The sequence below is a fragment of the Acanthopagrus latus genome, chromosome 2 (genome assembly GCF_904848185.1).
Source record: "Acanthopagrus latus isolate v.2019 chromosome 2, fAcaLat1.1, whole genome shotgun sequence".
In the NCBI taxonomy this organism is placed as follows: Eukaryota; Metazoa; Chordata; class Actinopteri; order Spariformes; family Sparidae; genus Acanthopagrus; species Acanthopagrus latus.
In genome coordinates, this window is record NC_051040.1 from 28,040,312 (window position 1) to 28,067,594 (window position 27,283).

At 40.3% G+C, this 27,283-nt stretch overlaps 3 protein-coding genes across 4 annotated transcripts in view; 2 read left to right on the forward strand and 1 right to left on the reverse strand.

Annotated features, from left to right (window-relative positions):
* Nucleotides 1–1,469: 1,469 nt before the first annotated feature.
* On the forward strand, nucleotides 1,470–6,491 carry LOC119007313 (beta,beta-carotene 9',10'-oxygenase-like). Its single transcript, XM_037076903.1, has 12 exons — nucleotides 1,470–1,711; nucleotides 1,850–2,048; nucleotides 2,139–2,350; nucleotides 2,442–2,557; nucleotides 2,790–2,892; nucleotides 3,037–3,165; nucleotides 4,019–4,179; nucleotides 4,293–4,460; nucleotides 4,588–4,725; nucleotides 5,019–5,201; nucleotides 5,425–5,535; nucleotides 5,736–6,491. The coding sequence occupies exons 1-12, from the start codon at nucleotides 1,675–1,677 to the stop codon at nucleotides 5,850–5,852; spliced, it is 1,674 nt and encodes a 557-aa protein (XP_036932798.1). The 5' UTR covers nucleotides 1,470–1,674; the 3' UTR covers nucleotides 5,853–6,491.
* Nucleotides 6,492–7,689: 1,198 nt separating this feature from the next.
* Nucleotides 7,690–15,752, reverse strand: LOC119012539 (testis-expressed protein 12-like). The gene is made up of 5 exons (XM_037086464.1): nucleotides 15,453–15,752; nucleotides 13,948–14,064; nucleotides 13,533–13,641; nucleotides 8,728–8,785; nucleotides 7,690–8,540 (listed from the first exon to the last, which is right to left on the reverse strand). Exons 2-5 carry the CDS (start codon nucleotides 14,047–14,049, stop codon nucleotides 8,396–8,398), a joined length of 414 nt encoding a protein of 137 aa, XP_036942359.1. The 5' UTR covers nucleotides 14,050–14,064; nucleotides 15,453–15,752; the 3' UTR covers nucleotides 7,690–8,395.
* A 9,129-nt stretch (nucleotides 15,753–24,881) lies between these two features.
* sorl1 (sortilin-related receptor, L(DLR class) A repeats containing) overlaps nucleotides 24,882–27,283 on the forward strand; it is a 94,149-nt gene continuing 91,747 nt past the window's right edge. The window contains exon 1 of one of the 2 annotated variants that reach the window (XM_037073324.1): nucleotides 24,882–26,574. In XM_037073324.1, the coding sequence (XP_036929219.1) occupies nucleotides 26,254–26,574 (321 nt within the window). In that variant the 5' untranslated portion in view covers nucleotides 24,882–26,253. The remainder of the gene's footprint in view (nucleotides 26,575–27,283) is intronic. The other variant, XM_037073334.1, reaches the window with a different exon arrangement.

Consider the following 27,283-nt stretch of genomic DNA (forward strand, 5'->3'; position numbering starts at 1 on the left):
CCTGTACTTTGTGGAGGAAAGACTGTCCTAAACATTAGGGTTTGGAAATGTCAAGCCTAAAGCTCAAAATATTAGTCTGGTTCGGATGGCAGGGAGGATTATATGAATGCCTTCACCTCTCCCACCCGAAGATACTGCAGTGCATGATTTGGCACACCAACAGAACCTTATCTGACTCATTATCTGAACCTTTATCTTACCATTTCCCTGTGTTGAACTCTGAGTAAACTCTGAGTTTGCGTATTCTGGAAGGAGATACAGGGTCCCTTTGCACAACTGTTAATTAATTAATTAATTAATATTAATTGATCCCTTAGTCAGTTACACTTATATATCGGCAACTCCTAATTCAGACCAAATTCCAACAGTTACTTGCTGTCTTGTGAGCATGTCAGGTGGGATGTGCAGATGTGAAGTTTTGCGCAGCACTTGTCCTAATCATAGACTAATTAACCTTCACCGTAATCTTACAAACCCATCCCCGTCGTTTCACCCTGACTACATATGATGTGAAACAATGTCCATGTGTGTTGATATAGATAACACAAAATGAGAGCAGATAAGTGTACTTTTAGACCATACATAATAAAAAGAACGCAGAAGATATTTTGTCCTTTTAAGTAAGGTAACCGACACGTGACCGTGTCAAAAGGGGCAAATTGAATATTCAGAAATCCTAATATTTTTCATCCCTATTTAACTTGACATATTAAAACACATGGCAAACAAATGTCAGTAAACCAGTCTAAGAAATTATCTGCATCAGGTCCTGAGTTGTGACTGACTGATTACAACCTCCTGTATATCTCTGATTATGTTACCTTAGTGAAGAAACACAGTAACACTTCACAATAACCGTCATGAATAAATGGTTCATTTATAGTTGAATAAAAATGAGTTAACAGTTAATTGTTAACCAACAATGAAACGCTTTATCATCATTTTACGCATCAAATAATTATTGTAAAGTTGCTGCCAAACTTTGTAAATGTTTAATAAATACTTTAATTGTGATTTGGATGACCCTTAAAAAGTTGTAACTGGTCTCTATAAACCTTTACAATTGATGAATAAGTCGTTTAAACGCAGTTAAATAACTTTTAATCTAATGTTTAATTAGCCGTACATGTACCTCATGCTGTGCTTAACTGATTCACCTCTCAGTGCCCCCACTGACAGATATGCATTGGCGAGTTGTGCAGTGTGTCAAGCAGGTATCTGCCACTTATTTTCATTACCCAAAAGGAGAATTATCTCTTCGTGTTTGTGATAAAAGGGTAAAAACAGGCCATCAGTTCACCATCGCTAAATGTGTCCACACACATTCTGCATGACTAAATCAGGATAAATTACCGTGTGGAATAAAAACCTAGTTGTAAAGAATGAGGGACGCTCCAACAGTGATTTTGCCACCAAGCGTTTATCTCTGTGAATAAGTTACCACTTGTATTATCTTGAGATCACAATGTACGTCTGTTTTGTAAAGCATTACACAAGCATGAAATCATTGCCTGCTTGCGGACTTTTTTTTTAATGCTTAAAGGGGGCGTCGCAGTCAGTGGGACAGTATAAAGCTGAGTTCAAGTCTTGGAGAAACAGCAGCACCACAGGAGGACTGTACACGCCTTTGACACTGCTCCATACTCAAGAGACTCAAGAGACAAAGCAACAGCCATGGCCACCCTCAAACACCAACAGAACAATGCCACAGGTATGCATGTGATTCTACCAGCTGTGCACAATTTATGTTCACAACAACCCTTGATTGATTATAATGGTCCTAGTTTTATATGTAGAACGTATGACTGTGGTTCACAATTAAATACGATTTGCTATCTTTTCTCCTCAGCACTCAAAAAAACAAAAACTCCTGGGATGAACAACCACTTCACAGATGTGCACGGTCTGCCTTGCATAGAGAAGATTGTGAGCTCAGTGGAGGACACACCAGAGCCCATCATCACCAAAATCACTGGTAAAGTTCCAGAATGGATCAACGGAAAGTTCTTGAGGAACGGGCCGGGGAAGTTCGAGATCGGAAACCAGAAGTGAGTAAAACATCTTCTTGCTGCTTCATCTGCTGCTGCCACTGCGTCACAAAGCTCACTCCTCTCTCCTGTTCTCTCCATCCTTACCAGGTTTAACCACTGGTTTGATGGCATGGCTCTCCTGCACCAGTTCAAAATATGCAACGGTCAGGTGACCTACAAAAGCCGCTTCCTGTCCAGTGACAGTTACCAAGCCAACAAGGAGGGCAACCGCATCGCAGTGTCTGAGTTTGGCACCGTCATGATGCCGGACCCTTGTAAAAACTTCTTCCAGCGCTTCCTGTCACGATTTGAATTACCAAGTGAGTGCAAGAACTGTTGTGAGCTGCTGTGAGCTGTTTTTGAGGTTGTGTTCTGTGTCGTTGATGTTGGCATCTTCATCTTCCCATGTAGAGCCCACAGATAATGCCAACGTGAGCTTTGTGACCTACAAAGGTGATTATTACGTCAGCACGGAAACCAATGTCATGCATAGAGTGGACCCTGAGACACTGGATACAACCAAAAAGGTAACAGGATGTTGAATGTAAGACGTGTCATTGTAACTGATAATCTGTGCACGGCAGTTCATGTGTTCCTCCCTGCTTTGACCTGGTGCTGTACACACGATAGCTACAATGTTTAAGTGAATTGATGGCAGGCTTGGTGGCTACTGGCGGTCCTGACTGTACAATCAGCTTATAAAATATCGTAAAATAAGAGCTAACAAAGTCTTTGCACTCATGTACTTGTACCTATTAGGTGGACTGGAGCAAATTCATAGCTGTGAACGGAGCTACGGCACACCCTCACACCGATCCCGATGGAACAACATACAACATGGGGAACTCCTACACTCCGAAAGGTATCTGACAAACATCAAATCAGTTTGTTCACACGACATCATAGAAATCTGAGTATTAACAGACAACGGTACAGAACAACAACCCTACTCCCCATGTGTCTGATGATCTTTAGTAAAAATACATATTTGTATCTGTGCTGAAAGGAGCGTACTACAACATCATCCGAGTGCCACCGACCAAGCAAACACCCGACGAAACCCTGGAGGGAACCACCGTGCTGTGCACTATTCCCTCAGTGGACAAGACCAAACCATCCTACTACCACAGCTTCGGTGAGCAGAAGTTTTCATGTTCAAATCAAAGCTGAGCCTTGACTATAGATCATATTAAAGGAATTAGGGTCAGTCTTTGTGGGGATTCTAACCACGTCTATAAGGAGGCACTGGTTTGATATGAGAGCTCAGTACCAGTGCAAATAATGACCTCATGAATTGGACTAGGTATTAGGCACACAAGACTGATCAAATCAAAATTCAGTGTCTTGGTCGACTCAAGGATTCCTACAGCAATCTTAATTAAAGCCTCAGTAATGGTGATACAGGGCTGCACTAAAACATATTTTTATTACACAATAATCTGCCAATTATTTATTCAATTAACAGTTTGGCCTATGAAATGTCAAAAAAGCAAAAAGTTAGTTAGTTAGAACCCAAGCTGACATCTTCAAATCTTGTGTTGTCTGACTAAAAGTCCATCAGGTATTCAGTTTATTAGAATGATAAGCAGCAAATCCTCAAACTTGAAAAGCTGTAACATGAGAACTTGAAGCATTGTTTCCTTTTTTTATTGGTGAACAACTAAAATGATTTATCAGCTGTCAAACTAACACAATATGACAATATTTCAGTCATCCAATTGTTTATATCAACAAATCTTTTCCGCTGTAGACTGATCCCAGTAAGCTCCAAGATAGATAGATATAGAGATTTTAAATTTGGCAATAAGAGAGCTCTGGTATGGGATCGGGACTAGGTACTGACCGACAGTCTCAGCTATCTCTATCCAGGGAGAAGCTGAGATGGTGCATCTCTAGCTTCCTCAAGAAAATGTCTCAACACTGTCAACACTGAGTCATCTTTTCAGAGTTCTGAGTACGAACTAACACCATTTCTCTATCCATTACAGCAATGTCTGAGAACTACGTGGTGTTCATTGAGCAGCCCATCAAGATGGACCTGTTGAAGATTGTGACAGGAAAGTTGAGAGGGAAAAGCATCAGCGATGGCTTTTCCTGGGACCCAAAACTCAACACCGCCTTCCACCTGGTTCACAAGCAGACAGGAGAGGTAGGGCTCGGACACGCACCTTGACTTCTCTAAAATGCACCCTATTCCCAATGCTTGTGCTGTATGTTAAACAGATTTGGGTTGCCTTCACTCTGTTCAATCATGCGTTACAGGTTAGCGCGATCAAGTACCTCGCCAAGCCACTGTCAACCTTCCACCAGATCAACGCATATGAGGAGGACGGCTTCTTAATTATAGACATGTGTGCTTCAGACGATGGCCAGGCGATCAATAACTACAATGTCCAGAACCTGCGCAAGTCTGGAGAGGCTCTTGATGAGGTAAGCAGGTTGAGGAGTCCAAAGACAGGTGAAATTCAAGTGGAGCGCCTGAGTTGATTTTGGTTCAGCCACACATCAGTTTGTTTGTTTGTTAAGGCTGACAGTGTGTTCACATTTCTCCCATCAGGTGTATAACACCATGTGCAGAGTGTTCCCGCGACGTTTCGTTCTGCCTCTCAATGTGGACGATAACACACCATACAACCAGAACTTGTACAACCGGGGCGACAGTACAGCCACTTGTACGAGAACTGCCAAGAACAAGGTGAGCAGCCGGCGCCATCTTAATGTGCTGACACAGGAGACCTGTCTTTTACATGTGCGTGATTGCACAGAAGAACATTAAGACTTGGCTTAATAAAAGGGTACCACTGACAGAAAGGATACTCAGTGTTGCATACATACATCCCAACTGTTTCATTACCAATAAGAAGGAACCCTGACTCTTTTTCACCTTTTGATCTCTCATTAATGGACTCTTGTTTTCGGTGAGGGACACCTCTAACTGAATATTACCGCAGTAAACATCAGCAATATGAACTCCTTTTCTCTGTGCAGGTCTTCTGTACCCACGAGGACCTCCACGGGGAGGACCTTCATCAGTACGGAGGTCTGGAGTTTCCTCAGATAAACTACGGCAAGTACAACACCCACCCCTACCGTTACTTCTACGGCTGTGGCTTCAGACATCTTGTGGGAGATACACTCATCAAGATGGACCTCAACGGAAAACACATGAAGGTGAGTCAAGTTGAATTTTCTTTTGTCTCAGATGTTTCCAGCTGTTGATCACTACAAGTCAAACACCAACACAAGTTCATCACTCATTTTCAGATCTTAACATGTTTGCATATATTATACAATTTGTATATCAACCTTAAGATTTGAAGAATGCAAAAGAAAAGTAAAACAGCAGCTCACACGAAATCCAAGAGTCATGACTAACTGCTGTATTTTCTCACAGGTGTGGGAAGAACCTGGTGTTTATCCCTCTGAACCAGTCTTCGTACCCTCCCCTGATGCCACGGAGGAGGATGACGGTGTGGTCTTGTCTGTGGTCATCACTCCAAATATGGTCAGTTGGGTTCAGTAAAATATTCTAAACAAGGAGCTCTACCTCTGTCGTTTTTCATTTTGTAATGGCAACAATATGACACTTCTGGACTGTCCCTTAAACACATTCATACTGCATCGCACATGACCTTTTTTTGCTATAATCCTGAAGCCAAAGCTGAAAATACTAAATCCTTTTTCTTGTGTCTTAATTCTTTGAAGGACAAGAGTACGTTCCTCCTGGTTTTGGATGCCAAAACATTTGAGGAGCTTGGCAGGGCCGCTGTGCCTGTCAACATCCCCTACGGGTTCCACGGGACATTTAACGCCACAACATAAATATTTAGACATGTAGAGATAGATATGGAGTGGGAAAGAAAATGTTGAATGTACCTCTGACCTCAAGTGGAGAGATAGTCATGGCAGAAGTGTTATGCTATGTAAATGCTGCAGATGATGTTTTGTGTCATCATACAGACAAACAAATCATCAAAGATATGAATGTATAGTTTGCTTGGACGTTTTAGCAAAAGTGCTGGAAAAAAAAAGTATTATATTGATGTTGTGCTGTGCTTGAAGCCTTTTGAAAACATGCCCTGTTGTAAATAAGTATTTAATATTTACATTTAAATATATTTCTATTTTAAGATACAGGCTGAAATCGCAGGAATCGGGGAAAAAAAGAGGAAAATGTCTGTATTTCAATTGCATTTGCTGCTCTGTACACACACTGTGACTGCAATAAAAAAAAGTTTTACAGAACAGACAATGTGCAAGTTCAGCAAAGACTCTTTTTATAGCATCCTCTTTTGTAAGAACCAAAACTGAAGCCTAAAGGTGCACTTTGGCACAAGGTGCCACATGTTAGAGAAGCCTATGTTAATGTGTTGCTCTATTGAGTGACTTATGAATGACCTGATGAAAATGTATATTTTTAAGTAAAGATTTTGAATAATCAAATAAAAATCTGTACCTAAGCATCTGTTCTACGTGCACTCCTTTCCTCCTCTTAGTAATTACTGTTGCTGTTAGAAATGTTTGCTTGCAAATTCAAGGTAGACATTATACAACACACCTTTTACTTTAACCTGTATAACATATTTTAGAAAGGCATTGTAATGCTGCAATTCGAATGGTAGTTTCACTCCATACAAACTTTACATATCAGTCACTGACAACAAAAATAAGCAATAATTCCACAATACTGTGAGTTCTATATCATAGGTGTGATTGATAAAGGACAAAAAAGAGAAAAATATACAGCTTCACTACGTCTCTCTTTACATTTATTTTGTCCTGTTGTCAGCTTCAACTAAGAAAGAAATAGTCATAATTTCTGCATATTAATATTCATATAAAAAAGAGAAAGCACTAAAGTACAATTAAAAGAGCTGTGTCTCATCTCTCCAGTTTACTAATACAATCTGCTGCTGGTTTGGAGTCACTGGGCCACATGACATGGAAGATATTGAAAAACTAAAATTATTTTGTATTAATATGTTTATGCTAAGTAATTTAATGACCGTCCCTAACTCAGTTTCCAGCAATTCAGTGGGAGGCTCTGAGAGGCGAGTTGACGGATCTCCTGCCGCTAACACTGGGAGAACCTCAGTAAAGTCTTGGCTGGACCTGAGTGAATATCCACTGAGTATCCAACCTAAAACTAACTTCACCCTGGTTCGATAAGTTGCTGTTGCAGCCTTTAATGACGAGGATTTCAATCACTCAACATAAACGGTGACTTGTAGAAATTATACAAATAGCAGTAATGACAATAATAATCGATTTCAAGATAACTTGAAGGTGTAGTGCTTTAACTGTGTGCAACCTCAATTTGCCATTCGCCCGTGATATTAAACCTACAAAAATCATGTCCTTTTTTTTTTTTTGCGGCGGCACTGAAAATCCTGCAGCAGAATGCATATAGGCACATCAGATAACCTCCCGAAACGATTGCAGGCTCTTCGGTGGAGCTCTGCTTTGAATGACATTCCATCGTGCCAAATGAATGGACTACTTGAGGAGTGACATGAAGACATGAGTCAGAGCGGCCGGTCATTGTGTTTACCATTATCTCACTCAACATGTGAAACAAAACTAAACAAAAAAAAGAAAAAAAAAATGGATTTGCATGATTTAGGAGAGCCTCCTTTTGTGAAGAATCACACCTCTGCCATATATTTCAAAGTAGTTGTTTATTCTAAATCTATTAAGCTATTGAAACTAAATGTGGCACACTTGCACCCTCTGCTGGCCAGCCATTTGTCTTACTACTGCTTACATTCTATTTCAGAACACAAGCTGAAAACAAAATAGGAGGGAATGGCATGTAGCATGTCTAAAAAAAACAGAGATGCAACACAACTTTGTTTTCTCTTAGTTTTGGAGGTCGATAAGTGCACTTACATTTCTTTCATACACCACGTTTTTTTAAATGAAAACAAAAGCATATAGTGTACATATTGAGCACTGATTATCTATGAAAAATAGCACATACATTTGTGCATACTGAATTTTTGTTTAGGAAAAACTACAAAGTATTGAGTTATATAAAGATACATCACAAAATATAAGCCTACTATGAAGAATCAAAGTGTGTTGAGATTTGGAGAAGAGTAATTCATATTCTATTCAAAATTAGCTCAAAACTCAAAAAACTCATAACAGCAAACCTATATTTATTTTACAGTCAAAGCAATGACACATTTTATGGAGCTGTGCTCTTCATAAATGTAACATTTACATAGAATATTAGTTAATATGACTAAGATATGAACTGTAGAAGGCACATGTACAGTACAACAACAAAGCAAAAGAAAGCCATTCTTCAGTTTAAATAAAGCGGTCTGTTTTACCACCTGTGTGAAGCCCGTGCTGCAGATTTAACCCTGCAGTTTGTCTGAAATCAGAGCCAATGTTTGCCTCAGATGATTTTTCTTCTCTTTAAGGTAGGACTCAAGGTTTCGGGCTTCTGCCAAATTGACCTCCAGCTTCTTCATCTTGGAGGTATCTGCTGCAGCTCTCTCACTGCAACAAGCCACAAATATCGACATTTAAGACCTGAGACTATGAAGATATGAGTTTTGTGTACTGGGCTTATGAGTGGTGTCAGTGACCAACAGGTTTTTAGTGTGAAGCACATTGTCATTTGTTTTATCAAATAACTATGGATCAGAACTGTAAAGTCTTATGTAGTTCTTTAAATATGACCTACCTTAACACTTCAACAAATGTTGACAACAGCATGTGGACCTCACCACAACAATTGAACCCTACAACAGAAAAAACCAACAAGAGGAATGCTGCATATTTCACTCAATTGCAGAAATAACTTAGCTTGACAGTCAGACTGAAGAACCATGAGTGATAAGTGCCAAACCCCATAATAAAGAGCCCAAGGGCTAAATTATGTAACACCATATTATTGATAGGCTCAGACATTATCAGTTCTTTTATCATTTTGGTGTAATTTTTTTTTATCACATTGCTGCATCTCCTCTGCCAAGTTCCTCTAAACACACACACACACACACACACACACACACACACAAGACATTGTAATCAGCAGAGCAGTGGTCGCAGTGGTAGGCTGTGGTCGAGACACTCAAGAGTTAGTCCGTCTATGATCGGATTTTTAAGATGCATGTATACACCTTAGTCTGACTAAAACAGGACCAGATCGGATTTCTCATAGTCGGATTAAAACACCTAGATTATTAGATTGATAGTCGCATTAATCCTGCATGTATACATTCCATCAGATTGGATTCCGATTTGGATTCAGATTGGATTTTGCATTCTGTGCAGCCTCAAGACGGACAGTGACGGCAGCTTCTTTCCTCTGAAATCACCGCACGCAGATAATTTTACAGCCATTTGTTATTTTCCCTCTTCGTGAGTGATTTTTCTGTTGAATTACCTTTTCATAGTTTATTTCCTTCTTAGATCAGTGTAGTAGTTTTTCCTCTTTCGAGAGTGATTTTCTGTTTTGTGCTTCCTTTGTTTTATGTTTGTCGTCTGTTTGTTCAGACGAGATCAGAGTTTCATAGCCTTCCGATTTGTCACTCTTTCGGAAGAAGATACAAGTGATTTCAGAATAAAACTCGTTCGTGGACTGCATCTGAGTCCTCATTTTGCCAGGCCTGACACCAATATTATATTAGATAAGAGCACAGGCACAAGTACTGCAGGAGGTGAATGGAGGAGAGAAAAAAGGAGAGGCAGAGAAAGAGGTTGAGCATGGTGAGGCAGCAGAGAGCAGCAGCGAAGGAGAGTGAGAGGGAGGAAAAAAACAAAACACAGGGAATCCAGCTGGGACCCAAATTGGACTGACATGACCAAATTCCGCCCATGGCTGTACCACACTGATCAAGGTGAAGGTGAAGTAAACATTACAATATCATGCAATTTAGTTTTTATTTTCAATTCAATTTAATTTGAATTGAACAATGACTGTGCCATTAATTTTGACCCTGTGCCTGCAGGAATGTTCTGCAGGTTATGCCACCAACACAAACAATGTGCAAAAGCAGGAGTGGCCAAGCGACCATTCATCGAGGCAGGATGCCAAATCTACCGTGTTGACTACTTAGACAGACACATGGGGACAGAACACCACAAAAATAGTGTAAAATCACAAGCCTTATTGGCACAAGGTGACGTTCCTTCAATTAAATGTCATAGATTAATTTAATAGCTAAAAATGTCTCTGGTATAAAGTTTTGTTAAAATAACCATCAAAGATCATGTTTATCTGAGCTTGCTTTGCATAGGTTCCTTAGTTATGGCAGCCTTTGATCCCATTATCAACATGGAACACGAGTCCATTCTTGGTGGCTTTAAATGTCTGTATTATCCGACCAAGAGGGAGCAGGCACACCATACTAACTTCCCAGCTCTTTTGGATCTGGCTGAGTTGCTGGGCTGCAATTATTTCAAAAAGCTCGGGGTAATGTTACTGTGGTCATATTGGTCATATTTGCATTATTTCATGCTAACCTCAGAATCGTCATTTTATTTCATTTACTCTTAGATTGGGAAAATAATAAATTACAGGTCTCACATTATTATAGATGAAATGCTGGAGATTTTGGCCACTGTCGTGGAAGAGCCAATTCTTAAAAGCATCCACTCCTCTGTTGCCATTGGGTTAGAGGTGGATGAAAGTACAGATGTTGCTGTGACAAGACAGCTTGATCTGCATGTCAGGTAGAAATTCAGAGGGAATGATTTCTGACTAAACCTGAATTATATTTCTTTATGTTCAAAATTCATCTGTTGTATGCATTTTAAGATATATGAACAAGGAGGGGCAGCTTTTCAGCCAGTTCCTGGACCTGGTAAATGTCAGTGATGGAAAGTGGCAGCTATTAAGGAAGTGCTGCACAAAAAGAGGATTCCCACCAAAAGGCTGTATGGATTAGGAACGGATGGAGCTGCTGTAATGACTGGTATGAACTCGCAACATAACAAAGTAGAATATTCATTGGGATTCTTAACATGAATTAGTTACGGCATGTATGTACTAATTTTTGTTTTATTCTTGAAACAGGGAGGTTGAATGGTGTAACAAAGCAGCTCCAGGATGACTTCCCTTGGTTGTTGCCAGTTGCATGTGCTGCACATCGCCTCGCCTTGGCATGCAGGGATGCCTCATCTCATGTCACCTATATGGCCACCTTCAGAGACCATTTGTAGCAGCTCCATCTTTATTTCCACAATAGTGCCAACAGAACTGCTGTTTTAAAAACTGCAGCCCAGTCCCTGGGCTTGCAGGCCTTGAAAGTGATGGTGAGTTCACAGAAAAATATATATGTATTGCATCAAGTAACAGTAAGTGTGACTTTTTATTGTTAGCTTTTATCTCATGACTGAAATATTTTTCAGGAAGTTAAAGACACCGCTGGCTGTCTCAACACCTGGCAACCACAACATTGCAGCGGAACTTGTGGGCTGTCCTGGCTGCTTTGGCTGAAGTAACTGAAGTCAACAAGTGCTTTATGGTTTCTGCTGCACGCATCGTTTCGTCGTAGCAGTCTACCTGCAGGCAGACATGCTGCAACATCTGGCTCGGCTCGCAAAAATTTTCTAGAAGGAAAGTGTAAACTTCCTGGCCATTAAAGAGAAGGTACATTATAAGAATCTATCAGGTACATTACAAGAATCTATCCCTAAACTTTTTCAGAACCTATGAAGCTATTTTTGTGAGTCATGTATTGTTTTAAACAAAAAAGCTAAGCATTGTGTGACTGCCTTTTATTAGGTCCCAGTGACAAAGGCCAGGCTGAGGTCAATCCGGTATGCAGCTTATCAACAGCCACAAGGGTCATTCCTAGCCCGGCTCCATGAGGACCTAGATGACGCTACTGGATTAGGAACGTTTAGCATCATGCATGCATACATTGTAGCTATTTTCTTCAAATGGATGGACTGCCTTTTTTCTTTTGTACACATTCTATGCAGGAAGACATGTTTATTTGACTGTATTCAGTATAGACTAGTATAGTTATTTAACTTGTATCTTTAAGTTGTTTTTGTGTTGTTTTGGCCTAGTGATACTGCAAGATCTTATTTTCAATTCATGTACCAGAAACCCTATAGTAAATAATGTATTTAGAAAAACATTCAGTTTGAAACAGTCATAATTTCACATTTCAAAATTCATGTCGTCGTCGTCACCCCCCTCTTCCACTTGGGCAGACCTCCCCCCACGGTTTAAAAAATTCCAGGAGGAAACCCTGAATTGTGCATCTAGTTTGTGTAATCATCATGTACACCATATACGAAATGTACAAAGATGTAGCTTCGTCTCGCTCTACGTACACCATCTTTTTCAAATGCCGAGGCAGAGTTTGTTGTTGCTGGTGACGCAAAGAGGTCAGCCGGAGGTTGCTCTGTTACCACTAGTTGAAATGGGTACAGCGCCATCTATTGTACCGGGGTATGACATGCTTTGGCCAATAATTAGATTTTCTCACTGCCATGTATACTTGTCCGATTGAGTAGAATAGTCGAACTATGGCTGTAATCTGACTAAGATGTGCATATAAATGTGCTGAGTGAAGTGAAAAGATAACACAAAGTTTCCTGAAGTTGTCTACAACAGCGCTTGTTACTGTATGTGCAATAACCCCTTTTTGAGTATAAAGCCAATACTTTATCAATACTCCTGTTCAATAAGCATAAATATGTTGAAAGCGATATGTTAATCTGCTCAGTCTGCAGTCTCTCATCCACCATGTCTATGTTTTAAACAAGCACAGCATGCTCAGCAGCTTGGCTATTGAAAAGAACTGTACCAGAAAAAGCTAGTGATATGCTAGAATGAAAGCTATTTGTGTGTGGTCTGGTCAGCTTAGCTGGCCACATACCAGTATCTTAGAAATTGGCAAATACCTATAAAATCTGCTGCTGGCTAAGACAAAACAGCCCCATCTCCCTCTACCTACAGGCAGTGAACCAGCAGAGGAAGGAGGAATGATACTGATTTACAGTATTTCAGTGTTCTTCATCCTTTCTAAAGTTCATTTAGTATTTCATGCAAGTAATATAATTCATTTGAAATATATTTTAAAATTCAATGCTATTCTGTAAGGATTATCAATAACAACTGTTATTTCATTGAATTATATTTCCAATATTTCATTCATGTGAAGTGACAAAAAATAAGATGTAGCTACAAGTCAGAATTTTCCACCTCACAGAATGTTTTTACAAGATGTTCAATTTCAAGACACCTGTCACTGTTGTATTTTGCACCTTTTATTGGCTACTTTTAAGCTACAGGGTCACTTCATTCTAACTTGTGGTGAGGTTATATTACACGCCATGTGAACAGCAAAGTTTTGTTGTTGCTGCTTTCATTTATTTTGACATTTATGTCAACAATAGTTAGAACAAATTGTCATGGACAGAGCCTGATGGTACTATATGTGTTTGTACGCTAAATTATAATTTTCTGATTCAACTATGTGACAAGCACAGTATTTTGTGTGACGAACAGGACGACGCTGCACATACCTGCAGTTGAAGCTTCAAATAAATCTGCTGACTCAACAGTGGATGGTTTAGAGGGAGATTTTTTCTTTTTCGGTGGAGATTTGTCTTGATTTGCAAGCGCATGCTCCATCTATTGCAATGAGGTAAAAAAACATTTAAGTCTTGAAAAATCTATTCATTTATCTATAAAACAACTGTAACAATTCTGTACCATTTCCAGCACAATCAAAACTGTAACCAACAATTTTATCCAAATAGAGGGGAACTAGAGGGAAGCAGAAACTCAGCAGGTCATTTCACCACATTTTCACTCTCAGAATCTTTTATACTCTATTTTCCAAATTGTAATTGATTCTTTTGGACTTCATTTAAGTCTTGTATAAATGAGCTCTCTCTTGTGAATGATAAAAAAGTCGTCCACAGCAGCGATGCTTACCTCTTGTGATGTTGTCTTTTTATGGCCCTCGTTGTTGCTCACTACCCTCCTTTTGAACTCTGGTGTGGTCAGTTTTCCTGCCATCGCTGTTGCTTCTTTCATTGTGAAGTAATGTTTCTGCAAATAACAGAATAAAATTAGACAATCGAATGATGGTTTGTTAAACACAGAGGTCTTTTTGTCTCTTAATAACACCACAGAGTGCAATGGTAAAAGTTGTGCTAAAATGTGCCTGTATAGCATACCGGTATAACGTGTTTGTATTGTGAACACCATAAACATTTTGCAAAGCAACATTATCATTTAATTCAAAGCGGTATAACATGAAACAAATACATCCCCAAATCACTAACACGTCCATTCGCACAAATATAAGTCTAATATTATCACATGACCACTGTGTTTCGTAAAATATGGTAGGCAATATGTGGTGGGATTTTTGTATATTTCACATTTCACGGGAACTTCACTGCAAAACAGCGCTGCAGCATTCTCCTAAACAATTGATTAAATGAATTGTTATTTACACCATTGACATGCAGTTGGTTGTGCACCCACAGCTGATGGGGTGTGTGCCAAGACCTTTAGCTTACTAGCTACAGTGAAGGTTTCAACTGAAAAGGTTGTAAATATTGTCTTTTCAAGTCTAATATTATCACATGACCACTGTGTTTCGTAAAATTTGGTAAGCAAATTGTGGTGGGATTTTTGTACTTTGCAAATAACAGCCATGGCAGATTTGCAATCATTACAAACTACTGAAGGTCCTCAGGTAATACCAGTCCTAAGCGAATGTAGCAGTGGTCTCCAGGTGTGTGGCTCAGGACTTATGTCCTGAAGTCTTCCATATTCTTTACTTTTGATGACAATCTATCAACAGTCCATCCTGTAAAAGAGATCCCTCCTGAGTTTTTTCCCCCCATGTTTTCTGTTTTAATTGTTTTATTTGGAGCCCCTTGAGGATCTTTTTGATCTTGAGCTATACAAAGTCTAATTGACTTGACATAACTATGACTGATGTCCACAGCTGATGGCATCTATTGACAACAAATACCTAATAAAATGTAATCATTTGTATATTTGTATAATATGTACATCATTTGTTAGACCATGACAAACATTATTATTCTTAAGTTGCAGGATAATACACTCTGGTTACACTAATACACTAGCTATATACTTATAGCTAGTGGCATCAGATCATGATAATCTTAATGTCTTATCTTATCTATAATCTTAGCATTAATCATGACAGCTAGTAGAACTTGGTCTATAATTGCTGAATATCATGTTATCAACCGACCCTACAGGCCATGAGGCTGTCAGCTTAGCATTTGATAGTTTACCCTGCTGTTGACATTCGGCTAACAAGCTAGCTAACATACAGCTAAAGCAAATTAATACAACATAAACGGTAAGTTAGCAGCTAAGGTAGCCGCCAGCCTAGATGCTAATATATTAACTAACTGCAACTAGCAATGACTTTTACAGCAACAACAGCAAACCTCTACTTGCACGGCCTCCAGGGTCTGTGTGGAGGAGCTGAACGTTTCATGAATTCATTAAACTGATGGCGACATGACAGTTGACCGTCTGCGAACAGTCAGACGGGCTAACGGTCACAACAGCGCTCGAGCTCCGGCGCGTGTTTGGAGAGTGCTGCATTCAAACGCTCCTTGTAAATTTAGGAAGCACATTTTTGCAGGTTAACTCAAGACTGGGGAAAAAATAGGCCATGTCGAAACAATATTGAAGAATAACTGCCTGTTGCATAAGACTGCAAAACACATTCATTCAACGTTCATTACAGAATGAGTATCATGCCCATAACAGACTGACGACGGGATGACGTGGTTTTGGAACGTGACCGGTTAGCTTCGCAGGTTCCTTCTGTGGGAGTTTTGAATTGGATTTTTGAATATCTTTGGAATTAATTTCTGTGACAAACACAATTTTATGACTCTTACATGTTTTGTTTATCAAGATAATCCTCACAGGTGATTACCACTTTGCTATTTCTGAAGCAAAAAATATAATCTTCTTGCAGTAAAAAGCTAATGTCAGGCTACAGGCTAGTCACATGACTTAAACTTCACCACTAGCCTCTTACTACACTCTTGTACAATCACTGTACTCATTTTCTATAAACTGATTTATGTACAAGTTGTAAAGTTAGAGTTAGAATAATCTGTAACTAAATTGGGCCTGTAGAGACAGACTAGTGAGCAGATGAGGCTCCGTGTTCGCTGTCCTACATAACCTCTGTAGTCTCATTTAGCAGCAACTGTTTTTACGACACAAAAGAGCTTTATAATTGAATTGGGCATATTTAATTATGAATTTTTTGTCATAGGACAAAACATGGAAATATCTTCAGCCTGTGGTAACTACAGACCTTATTTCAGACATTTACTGAAAACACATTCAAAAAAACCAGCTGACCATGAAACGAGGTAACTGGACAAATGTTAACTGATTTCTGGGTTTTAGGACTTCAGACTACACCACATAGAATAAATGTTACTCTTAGTTGTCAAACACACATTCAATCAAGCCGTATCATATCACTCATGTAAGCAAGGCATGGCCAACACTGAGTGGACCAGGCTGACAAAGCAGGAACCATGTTTCACACACAGTGGCTGTGTTGTTGAGAACTGTGATTGTCTGTTTAACTAAGTGGTGTCACCTGACAGGTTTCATCAGGGTGGCCAGACTGAGGCCAGTTCACACTCTGAGGGAGCACAGAAAATGAGCGTCCTGTTCAGATATTTCTGCCTAGTTAGATTATGTAGGTGGTGTGTATCTAAAATAGTCTTGCAGATGTGCAGGCCGCGAGAGAGACACATCCATTTTATTCATTCTCTGCTGTTATTATTTCATTTATTTATTTTCAGTTGTCAGTTTTGTAGCTGGAAGGCTATCTGAATCTCTGCTGTTTTGAGACTCTCATCTTACAGATTGTGCATCACGGTCCACAGACTGAATGCTAATCAGACCAGTCTCTCCAGTAAAGATTTTCAAGCATTCATCAGAAAGGTTGTTTTCTAAACCAGTTCCTACTGTCCTTATTCGCATAACAACTGTACACATAACAACTCAGACTCAACACTATTTTAAAGCTGTACATTTAAAGGTCCAGTGGGTAGTATTTGGGTTCTTCTTATTGCAGAAAGGAAATATAATAATTATAATTATGCTGTCATTATGTATAATCACCTCAGACTTTGAACTGTGGTGTTTTCGATACCTTACATGTCCTCTTCTATGGTATCAGCCATGTTTCTACATTAGCCCAAAATGGAGAGACCAAACACTGACAGAGAGGACCATTCTTTTTTTGTCATGTTCAGGTAAAGGCCACCATCTATAGGTTCTTATATGCGGGGGCCAAGTGAAGGGGTATTCTATGATTGCAATCTGCAGCTTCACCATGAGAAGCTAGATGCCTGTAAATCCTACACATTGGACCTTTAAAGCTCTATTAAGATAGTAACCACTTGTTCAAGCAGCTCAAAAAGTGACAGGGCCATAACCAAATGGGATTAAGATATTTTTTTTGCACATGAAAAATGTCTCATTTAACAAGATTAACACAAACTGGCTGTCATTGAAGTGCAGCGTCTTCAAATTCCTTCATATAACCAGGGTGGATTACATCAGTGGGATTACACAGAGGAAGATTAGAACTACACAGTGAGTAAAGTGGATGTCTGATGAAGCTGCTAAAGTGGGTTTAACTACAGATCAATGCTGCTGTCTAGTGGCAGCTAAGTGGATTATTTCAGTGTGGAATCATAAATCAGTTACATCAATCAAAGAAAGAAGATTTGCAAGTGATCAAGGACATGTAATGCATGGTTTGAAAAATATGTGTGAATGTAAGTGAGGAAACCGAAAGGTAGTGTCATCAGAGACACATTCAGTTTAGCATTAATGAACAAGAGAAAATGATCACGCTTAACAGGATGTCCTGCACTTGTTTGCCGCATGAAACAAACCAAAACATATTTTTTAACATTTGAGGTAATAGGGGACATTGACTTTGTGTCAAGCACCAAGGCACACTAAGGATACATCTGAGATCCAATCCCGTGTCGTAGGCCACACGGAAGGACCACCGACTCATCTGACATCCTCCACAAAGAAAACCAAAAAAAAAAAACAAGAAACAACAACAACAACAGCTCACACTGTGTCTGATCTCCATGTGCGTCTCTGTAATGTAAATTACTTGTTTGGGCTCTCTTAACCTGCCGATGTTAGCAGCAGCGGTCTGTGAACACACTGTCTGTTTCAACCGATCCAACCAGTGAAATAGTTAACGCGATATCACCAGCCTCCCTTAAAAATGGTGTGATTTTAAGAGTTGTTGAGTGAGGAGTGACCTTTTGTGACAATTTCTAAATCACTGGTGCCTTCTTGTAAATTTGTAAATCAAAACATGAAGTTGTTTGTTTCCCTGTGAAAAGTGTCAGTTTGTGGCAGCATGTCTGTGCCAGCCTGTCTGCATCTGTGTCTAAAGTGCATCTTACCTGCCAACATTTAGCAGCTGTTTAAACACAATGTTTACACTGGAAGAAGACAGCATTTTACTGGTGTCTGATTTTATGTCGAACATTATGAAATCCGGCCGACAACAAATTCTTAACTATTTGGGCTTTCTTGTAAATTCAGCAATTGTTATACATTATTTTCTTTATTTCTTTGTTCAGTGTCTGGTCAAATGTTTCTCTGACATTGAAGCTCTGGCCCTCTGACTGACTTTGCATAATGGAGTTTAAAGGTTTGGGTTACACCCTTTTGAAAACACATCAATGTCCTGGCTGTACTTGCCTCATTCAATTGGAGATATTTCTTTGTTCTGTGACCTCTCGGTCTGCTGTATATAATAATTAAAAAAGGTATCATTTCTGCTTCATATGTGTGATATTTATCCTATAATACACTGACAACCAAAATTGGATTAGTACCACCAGAACTCAGTGTACATTAAAAAAACTCTCATAAGAAAATCTGTTGCATATAAAAAGGAATATTCAGTCAACATCTACTCACCTCCATGCTGGTGGAAAGTCTGGTGAAGTTTTGCAGTTCACAACATATTTCGTGGGAGCTTCACTGCAAAACAACGCTGCAGCATTCTCCTAAACAACTGAAGCAGCTGGGGGACATAAAATGACTCCATACAGTTTGGCCAGTGTAATCCAAATCTTTAGAAGCCCTGCGATCCCAGATTAAATGAATTGTTATTTACACCCTCGACATGCAGTTGGTTGTGCACCCACAGCTGATGGGGTGTGTGCCAAGACCTTTGGCTTACTAGCTACAGTGAAGGTTTCAACTGAAAAGGTTGTAAATATTGTCTTTTCAAATCCTTGTGGGATCCAGAGGCTTTCAAAATGTTAAACTGGAGTAGCTACAGGGAGCCATTTTGTGTTTTTTTGTTTTGTTTTTTTCATTCTTCAGTTAATTTTAACATTTTTAAACAAGTCTCCAGCTATTTCAGCTGTTTAGGAGAATGCCGCAACGCTGTTTTGCTGTGAAGCTCCAGAAATGTTTCGTTGGCGACCAAACTTCACCTGACTTTCCATCGGCATAGACCTAAGTGGGTAATGACTAAATTTTCATTTTTGGGTGTACTTTTTCTTTAAACAGTTACGGACAGGCCTTTTTCAAAATATGGGTGATACAAATGTTATCAATATCGTCATAATCTATAAGGTATTTAACTACACCTCTGGTCTTCCTCCCTGACAAGTCAAAGTGTCGGCTGTGAAAAAGGTCTATAGATGAAGAGGTGAAGTTCAGGCACATCCTCTGATTTCAAATTGTGGTCACAGGAAGGGTCGTCTTCATTACAGCGTGAAAAATGTTAGGTCTACAGACTGAACAAATAACACTGTAAATCATATAAACTGAAGACATGGTGGTAAAAAAAAATAGACCCAAACACGAGACACACAAGCAGGCAGATTACAAACCACAGCGAGCCCTGTTAAACAAAGCTGAAAAGCAGAAGTCCATGAAATGAAAAAAAGAAAACTGGCAACAACACAAGGCAGGAAAAGACAAAAAACAAAACCAGAGAAATCTAGGAAACAAAAGCAAAACAAAGTACAAACCCAAAGTAAAAGACAAGTCAAAAGCAAAGTACAAACCAGGAATAACAAGAGGAAACAAAAACCTTAAACACACTGTGGGGAGATAAGACATGGCAACACAGGATCAGGCTCATGGAAAATAAACAGACCAGCTGACAAAGAGAGCAGGGACACACAGAATACACACGATGGAGGGAGGGATAATTGGACTCGGGTGAAACACATCGGGGAGGGACACACAATCACACAGGTGGGTAACAGAGACAAAGGGAAGGAATAAAATGCACAAAGACATGACACACGTGGGCTGAACTTCAAAATAAAACAGGAAATGTCAAAACCAAAAACAACAACCATGACCGAGTACATATAGTAGATACCACGAAGACTGTATTATGTTTAATGATTGGATGATAATGATACCAATTTAGGTTAAATGGAGTGCAGTATATTTTGTGCAGTTGAATTACATTAACAATTACATTTCATTTTGTTTCACTGCAAACACACATCCATATATAGAATAGAATAGAATATACTTTATTGTTCCCTAGGGGAAATTTGTCATGGACTCAAAGTGCCTGTGTATAGTTGTAGCTGCCATTACAATCAATATATCCACATAAAAATACATATAACAGTTAAAGGTTTACGGGTGTAGGCTATATACACACTCATGACACATCCAAGAAAAGATTACAACAAATAAAAAACAAAACGAACAGAACAGAACACCAAGTTATTGCACACTTCCCAGCGTACAGATCTGTTTAAAATGTTGATGGAGGTGGATACGACATAGTATTTAAAACAGTTCAATTTGCATTTGGGGATTCTGTACCCTCTGCCAGAAAGCAAGAGCTCATAATCCCTTTGAAGAACGTGGGACAGGTCCGACAATACCCTCTGCACCTGCCGGAGTACAGACTGCTCATAGATGAAGGGTTACTGAAGGGAGAGCTTGTTAGTCCTCCCCCATCACCTTCATAGCAGTCTGCACCAGGCGCTGCAGTTCAGATTTGGACTGTGTGGAGGAGTGCCGAACATCGCCGTCATCCCATACCTGATGACACTCTCCATCACTGCCTGATAAAATAAAAACATGATGTTCTGGCTGACACCAAACACCCGCAGTCTGTATAAAAACTACAGCCTTTGCTGTAAACGAGAACACACACAGTCTACATGACCACTCCAGCTGAAGAGGTTATCTAGGTGGATACCAGATACTTGTAAGATGTGACTTGTTTGAATATATATATATATATATATATATATATATATATATATATATATATATATATATATATATATATATATATATATATATATATATACAACCTAAATTCAAGAACAACTCTTTGGTGACTCAGTGGTTTTGCAGGGAACGATTTAAACTCTTGGATGTTTATGAATGCAATCCCTGAATATACCAATCAATGAAAGCAGTTGACTGAATTGATCTTATAGTAGAGACAATGAGGGCAAACGTGTCTTGGTGATACTGTTGAAGAGTTACAGCCGGGTCAAAAGTTTACATCCACTTGTAAAGAACATGTATATCATGGCAGTCTTCACCTCCAAAGATCTCTACAGCTCTCATTTTTCTGTGATGAATGAGTGGAACACAAACTACTTTGTCACAAAAAACATTCATGAAGTTTGGCTCATGAATTTATCATAGGTCTTCAATGTGACCAACTCTTCTGGCTAATAAAGATACACGATCAGTTTTGGTGATTATAGAAAATTGTTTGTATCAAATGTTCTTTGTCGCATGGCCTCTTAACTCCCTCTGAGTTATTCTGATTGATGGCAGCTCGTGACTTCTGGGCCCATTCTAATAGGACTTGTTTGATACATCCACTAGACTGAGTCAAAAACACTACAACGGTAAAATCTAAAGAGCTCAGCATTGATCTGTAAAAGCACATTATTGATTTGATCAAGTTAGGAGAGTAACTTTGAGCCATTTTAAAGCAGTTACAGGTCCCAAGATCAACTGTACAAACAACTGTTTCTAAGTATAGAGTGCATGGCACAGTTGTGTCACTGCCATGATCAGGAAGAAAACACAAAGCATCACCTGCTGCTGAGAGAAAAACAGATGGTCACGAGTCAACCAAAAACCACAAACAACCGAGTTTGCAATGAATTAGAAGCTGCTGGAGGAGAGGTGCCAGTGACCACAGTCAAGTGTGTTTTACATCAACATGAGCTGAGTAGCGGCCGTACAAGTGAGAAGGCCTTTCTCCAGAGGCGGCACCTTAAAGCTCAACTGAAGATTGCTGCTGATCACATGGACAAAGAAAAAACCCTCTGGAGGAAAACTCTGTGGTCAGATGGATCAAAAACTGAGTAGTTTGCCCACAGTGAGCAGCAAGATGTTTGGAGGAGTGAAGGTGAGGCCTCTGACCCCAAGAACACCACACCTATGGTCCAGTGTGTTGGTGGTAGTATCATGCTGTGGGGCTGTTTAGCTGCCAGTGCCAACTGCCACTGCCTGTTTTAATGCTCTAAAGAAAGTGAATGGAAGGGTCTTTGGTGCAGTTGGGTGTTCCATCAGGACAGTGATCCCAAACACACACCAGTGGTAAAGAAATGGCTAAATCAGACTAGAATTGAGGTTTTGGAATGGCCCTCCCAAAGTCCTGACTTGAGCCGCAGTGAGAACTTGTGGACTGTGCCGTAGTGGCTCAGTTGGTGGAGGGCATGCACCAGGTATACCAGCTACCGAAGTCCAACCTGTGGTCATTTTCTGCATGTCATCCCTCATCCCCTTTCCTGTCATATCTCAAGCTATCATATAACGCCATGAAAAGGCCCCACAAAAAAATACTTAAAAAAAAACAACAAAAAAACAACCTAGGATATTCCTTGTCATAATCAGGATGCCATGTTCTTGGAAATATTCAGTCAAGGACCTTGAGAAATTAGCCAGTGGACTTCAGCCTTTTAAATATGTAACACCCATGAAACAGTGAATAATGCATTTGAGTTCATGTTTTCGACCAACAGTGCCATGTCAGCCACACCAAGAAACCAGCACATGTGCCAGAGCAAGACAGGATGCCTCAATGTGGATAGTGTGGACTATTTCTTGGGCAGGAGCTGTGACTTCTCTGTTGGCCTTTGCAGGCCACCTAACCTGTGCATTAAGCTGTCATAACCTCACATGCCCCATTTTGACCAAAGTGAACCAAGTGCTGGTTCTGGGCTGGGGCTACTGCTAGAAGTTAAGTGGTTCCTCAAAGGTTCACATGTGAACATTTTAAGAATTGGTTTGCCTTACCATGGGCATGAGAGCTGCTTCATTCAGTCACTGTGTGTGTCACCAATTTCCCAGCATATTTAGGACCAATTATGGAACTATGGAACTCAGAACAAATATGACTACATTGACTCTTTACAGGTGTAGCTCCTGGATCCGCTTGCCTACTTTGGCATCCGAAAAAAGACTGATCCTCGGACCACTGTGGGTTCGATTGAGGAAAATAGTTCAAATGTTTATTTTTGTTGTCCCATGCCAGGTTAGAACATGCTACATTAGCTCTGTTTTTTAAGAATGGTGCTCACAAGCTGTTTTAGTTGATCCTAACCCTAGCCCCTGACGTAACTGGTTATTTTTTCTAAACTAGCAAAGCGTTGGTGCTGCTCTGGAAACCAGATTTCCTGGCCAGGAGCCAGTTCTTTGGCTGTCAAAATGTCAAGAACTGGTTCCAGAGTAGACACTGCCTCCTGAGCCTCCTTGGTTGTAAAGGGGTTGCAGTAGACAAGTACTAGTAACAAGACTTATAAAAGCGGTATTGATTTTCTCATCTTGAAATAAGGTGAATAAATGTCCTTCGCACAAAATCAAACTATTCCTTGACTCGATATTTGACCTCACTCACTTTAGACTTCAAAATCAGAATTGATTTGATACAAGGAATTTGACCTTTGTTTAACATTTGGGTCAGCGCACTTACACAGGAATAGACATACAGCTAAGCAAGGACAACAAGAACTGAAGAAATAGGATAACGGTAAAGAGTAATAGATGGTGAAGGGGAGATGAGAGTGCTGCACAGTCAGTCACATGTGCAAAGTAGTGTTGGCTTTTTCATGTTCAATATCGATATTGATGATTGTAAATGTAGGAGACTGAAAAACGATATTTGGGACCAATATTCATTTGCAGTAAAAACAATTAACAACTACATTTATTTGACAAATTTAGTTACTAGCTAATACGCAAATGTAGATTATTCTGTGTTTATAGGCTTGTAATTGTGATGTGTGACCAGTAGTGCTGTGGATGGGATATTGTGTTAGAGGATACTGCATTAGAGCAGTAGTTTATTTTATCTGCAATATGACAGAAAAATCACATAGAGATGATAAGAAAAAAGAATGGTGGAGGGGATTGTTTTTATTGTTCTCATTGTGTGAAGCGCTATGTGTTACTTTGATGCATGAAAACTGCTGTACAAGTAAAGTTCGATTGATTGATTGGTAGATAGATTGATCGGCGAACAAAGAGTTGATGGAAGGAAAACAGACTTCCGACTGAAAAAAGGTTACATGGGTTAATATAGTAGCCACACATTTGGAATATCTAATTCTTCAGCAATTAAAAGTCCAAATTACACACCATATTATTTCCTGAAAGACTTGAATTGTCTTGCATCTTTTAAGACATGTGACTCATCATGGACTTGTCCAGTCTTGAAACTTGACTGGGATTTGGGATTTGGTGAAATTATGATACAGATAAATATTTGTCAGCTGCCAGAGTTTTGCCATAGTGTTTATACCATTGTCGAAATCCATTTAATACCTCTGTGTAAACTGTATAGGACCATTGTTGGCAGTAATAATAGTTTTAACTAAAACCAAGGAGCTTATTGGTGATCAGCTGATAGAAAGCACCCTTGCTGGAAACATTAGTATGGTTTATCAAGGCCCAGGACAGGAAGGCTCTACAGGGGGTGATTAAAACCACCAGAACACCACTGGTCCCAGCTACAGAGCATCAGTGACATCAGTGTAGTGAGATGTCTGTACAGAGTCCAAAGATACTAAAAGACAACACCCACCCAGCCACAGTTGCTGTGTCTCAATTCTGCATCTTTCAGAGGCCGCATTTGAAGGCCAATTACGTCATTACAAGTGAAGGCTGTTCCAATTTGAAGGTTCCTCCACATGCGGCCCGCAAATGCGGCCTTCTTTTACCTCTTTACCTCTCGCTACTCTTCTTTGTGGCCTAACATATCCCAAGATTCTTTGTGCGCTGAAAAAGAAGAAAGAAAAGAGAGAAAAGGGCTTCACTTTTGCAAGCCTTAGCATCAGAAATCGTGATGTAAGGGCAATACATCTGGTGATGCAACCAGGAAATACTCTGAAGGCTAGACCGTCTCATTTATAAACAGCTGACGTGGTTAATAAGGTCTCTCTGATGGACTTGCCTTCAAAGATCACTAAGGCTGGTTCCTTTGAAGGATGCAGACCCTGAATTGAGACACAGCAAGTGTGTTCACCCTGCTGCCACCTGACAACAGATACAGAAGTATCTGCTGCCATACCACCAGACTACACAGCAGCTTCTTTACCCAGGCTGTGAGTCTCCTCAACTCATCCTCAACACTCCACTGTAAAAAAAAAAAAAGAAAAAAAGAAGGCTGTCTTGTATAAAGTGCAGGAACTGCCACTTGCATTTCATGGTGATAAATTAATCTTGAACCTGGAATAATCACAAGTGAATTAAATACTGTAGTGCACATAAGTGTGCACTACAACAGAGAATAGGTAAGGGCTTTGTTCATCTTAATTGAGTATTGATTAGAATTGTGTGCAAAATACCTGAACTGACTGCATTAAATCATAGAAATCATCCAGAGAGACGGCTGTGTTCCCATGTTTTCATGTAATTATGTCAAATATTCTTCAACCAAATCCTTTTCAGTCTCTTCTTTATTAAATGCATGTTTATTTGTGTGGCTGTCACCGGGCCTTCCCCTTCTACTATTGTCTCCTAATAGAAACAACACACAGTGGAGCATATGAGGCTTGTTAACTGCCTTTGTGTGTAGGCATGTTCAGAACTGAGAAGTCCCGTCCTTCCCGACATTCCCATGGCTTGTGAATGCAGCATCAGAGGCATCACTGCCGGTAGACGGAGCTCTTCAGTCTTACCTAACGCAAAAGCGAAACATACACAAACATGGCGATATCTCAGGCAGGCAAGATGCAGTCCTCCGCTCTGTGCGCCTTATATTTATTAGTCCTCTGGGTTGTTGGAATAAATTCGTCGACTCTTCGTCTTCAGCCGCAGCAGCGTTACATTCTGCCGCAAAACAGAGGATTTTTCACAATAGAAGCATACGAGGGTCTGGCAGACGGAGATGGAGGAGGCGCCGCGGCTCCGCCGCTGCCTCTGGCCGCTCGTAGCGCCGCTGAAGGCGGGTGGGACTCCGGCGCCTACCCGCAGCATCGAAGCCGCCGGAGCACCGGTGAACCGGCCATGCCAAAGGTGTACGGACAGGTAATGTAGTGCATCTGAGCGGGACCACTCTCCTCTGTCTGAATACTGTGCATCACCTCAGACTGCCCTTAGCTGGCAAGCATGTCTTGGAGAAATTACGCAAGCCCGAGTGTTGTTTTCTAAGTCACATCATTTCTCACATCTGATATGATGTAGCAGTCGCGCTTGCGTTCACCGTTGTCTGGAGAGAAAGGGGGCGCAGAGTGACCCGTTTAACCTCAAAGCAGCACACCCGGTGAACGGAGCAGAACGCGTCTCTGAGGCGGTCGGTTCACCTGGTGCCCTCAGGGTATCTGTGGGACGTTACAGCTCACTGAGCGCAGGGAAGAAGACGTGACTAGTCACTACGTAGATTAAATTCACGCCGAAGTTACCAGAAAACCCCCGGCGGCTCTGCGAACGGCTCCGGTGTTGTCCTCGGTGTGTTTGTGCGCCGACGGACGAGGAGACAATGCTTTTTTCGTAGCGGCGGTTCTCTCCGTAGAGGAGCGCCGAGAGCACAGGGGTGCTAATGCTAGGTGACAAACATGCTCCGAGCTGTTGTTCCCCTCACCCCGCTGCCTCAGAAGATGTTGAGCTTGACATGAATTAAGAAAAGTTTGATGACGAGGACCCCACAACTGCAAAGGAGCTCTAACTTTATTCAAAATACGGCTGTAAATACTGTAGTTACACACCTGCTAGAACACAACCAAAGACGTTGGCTGAA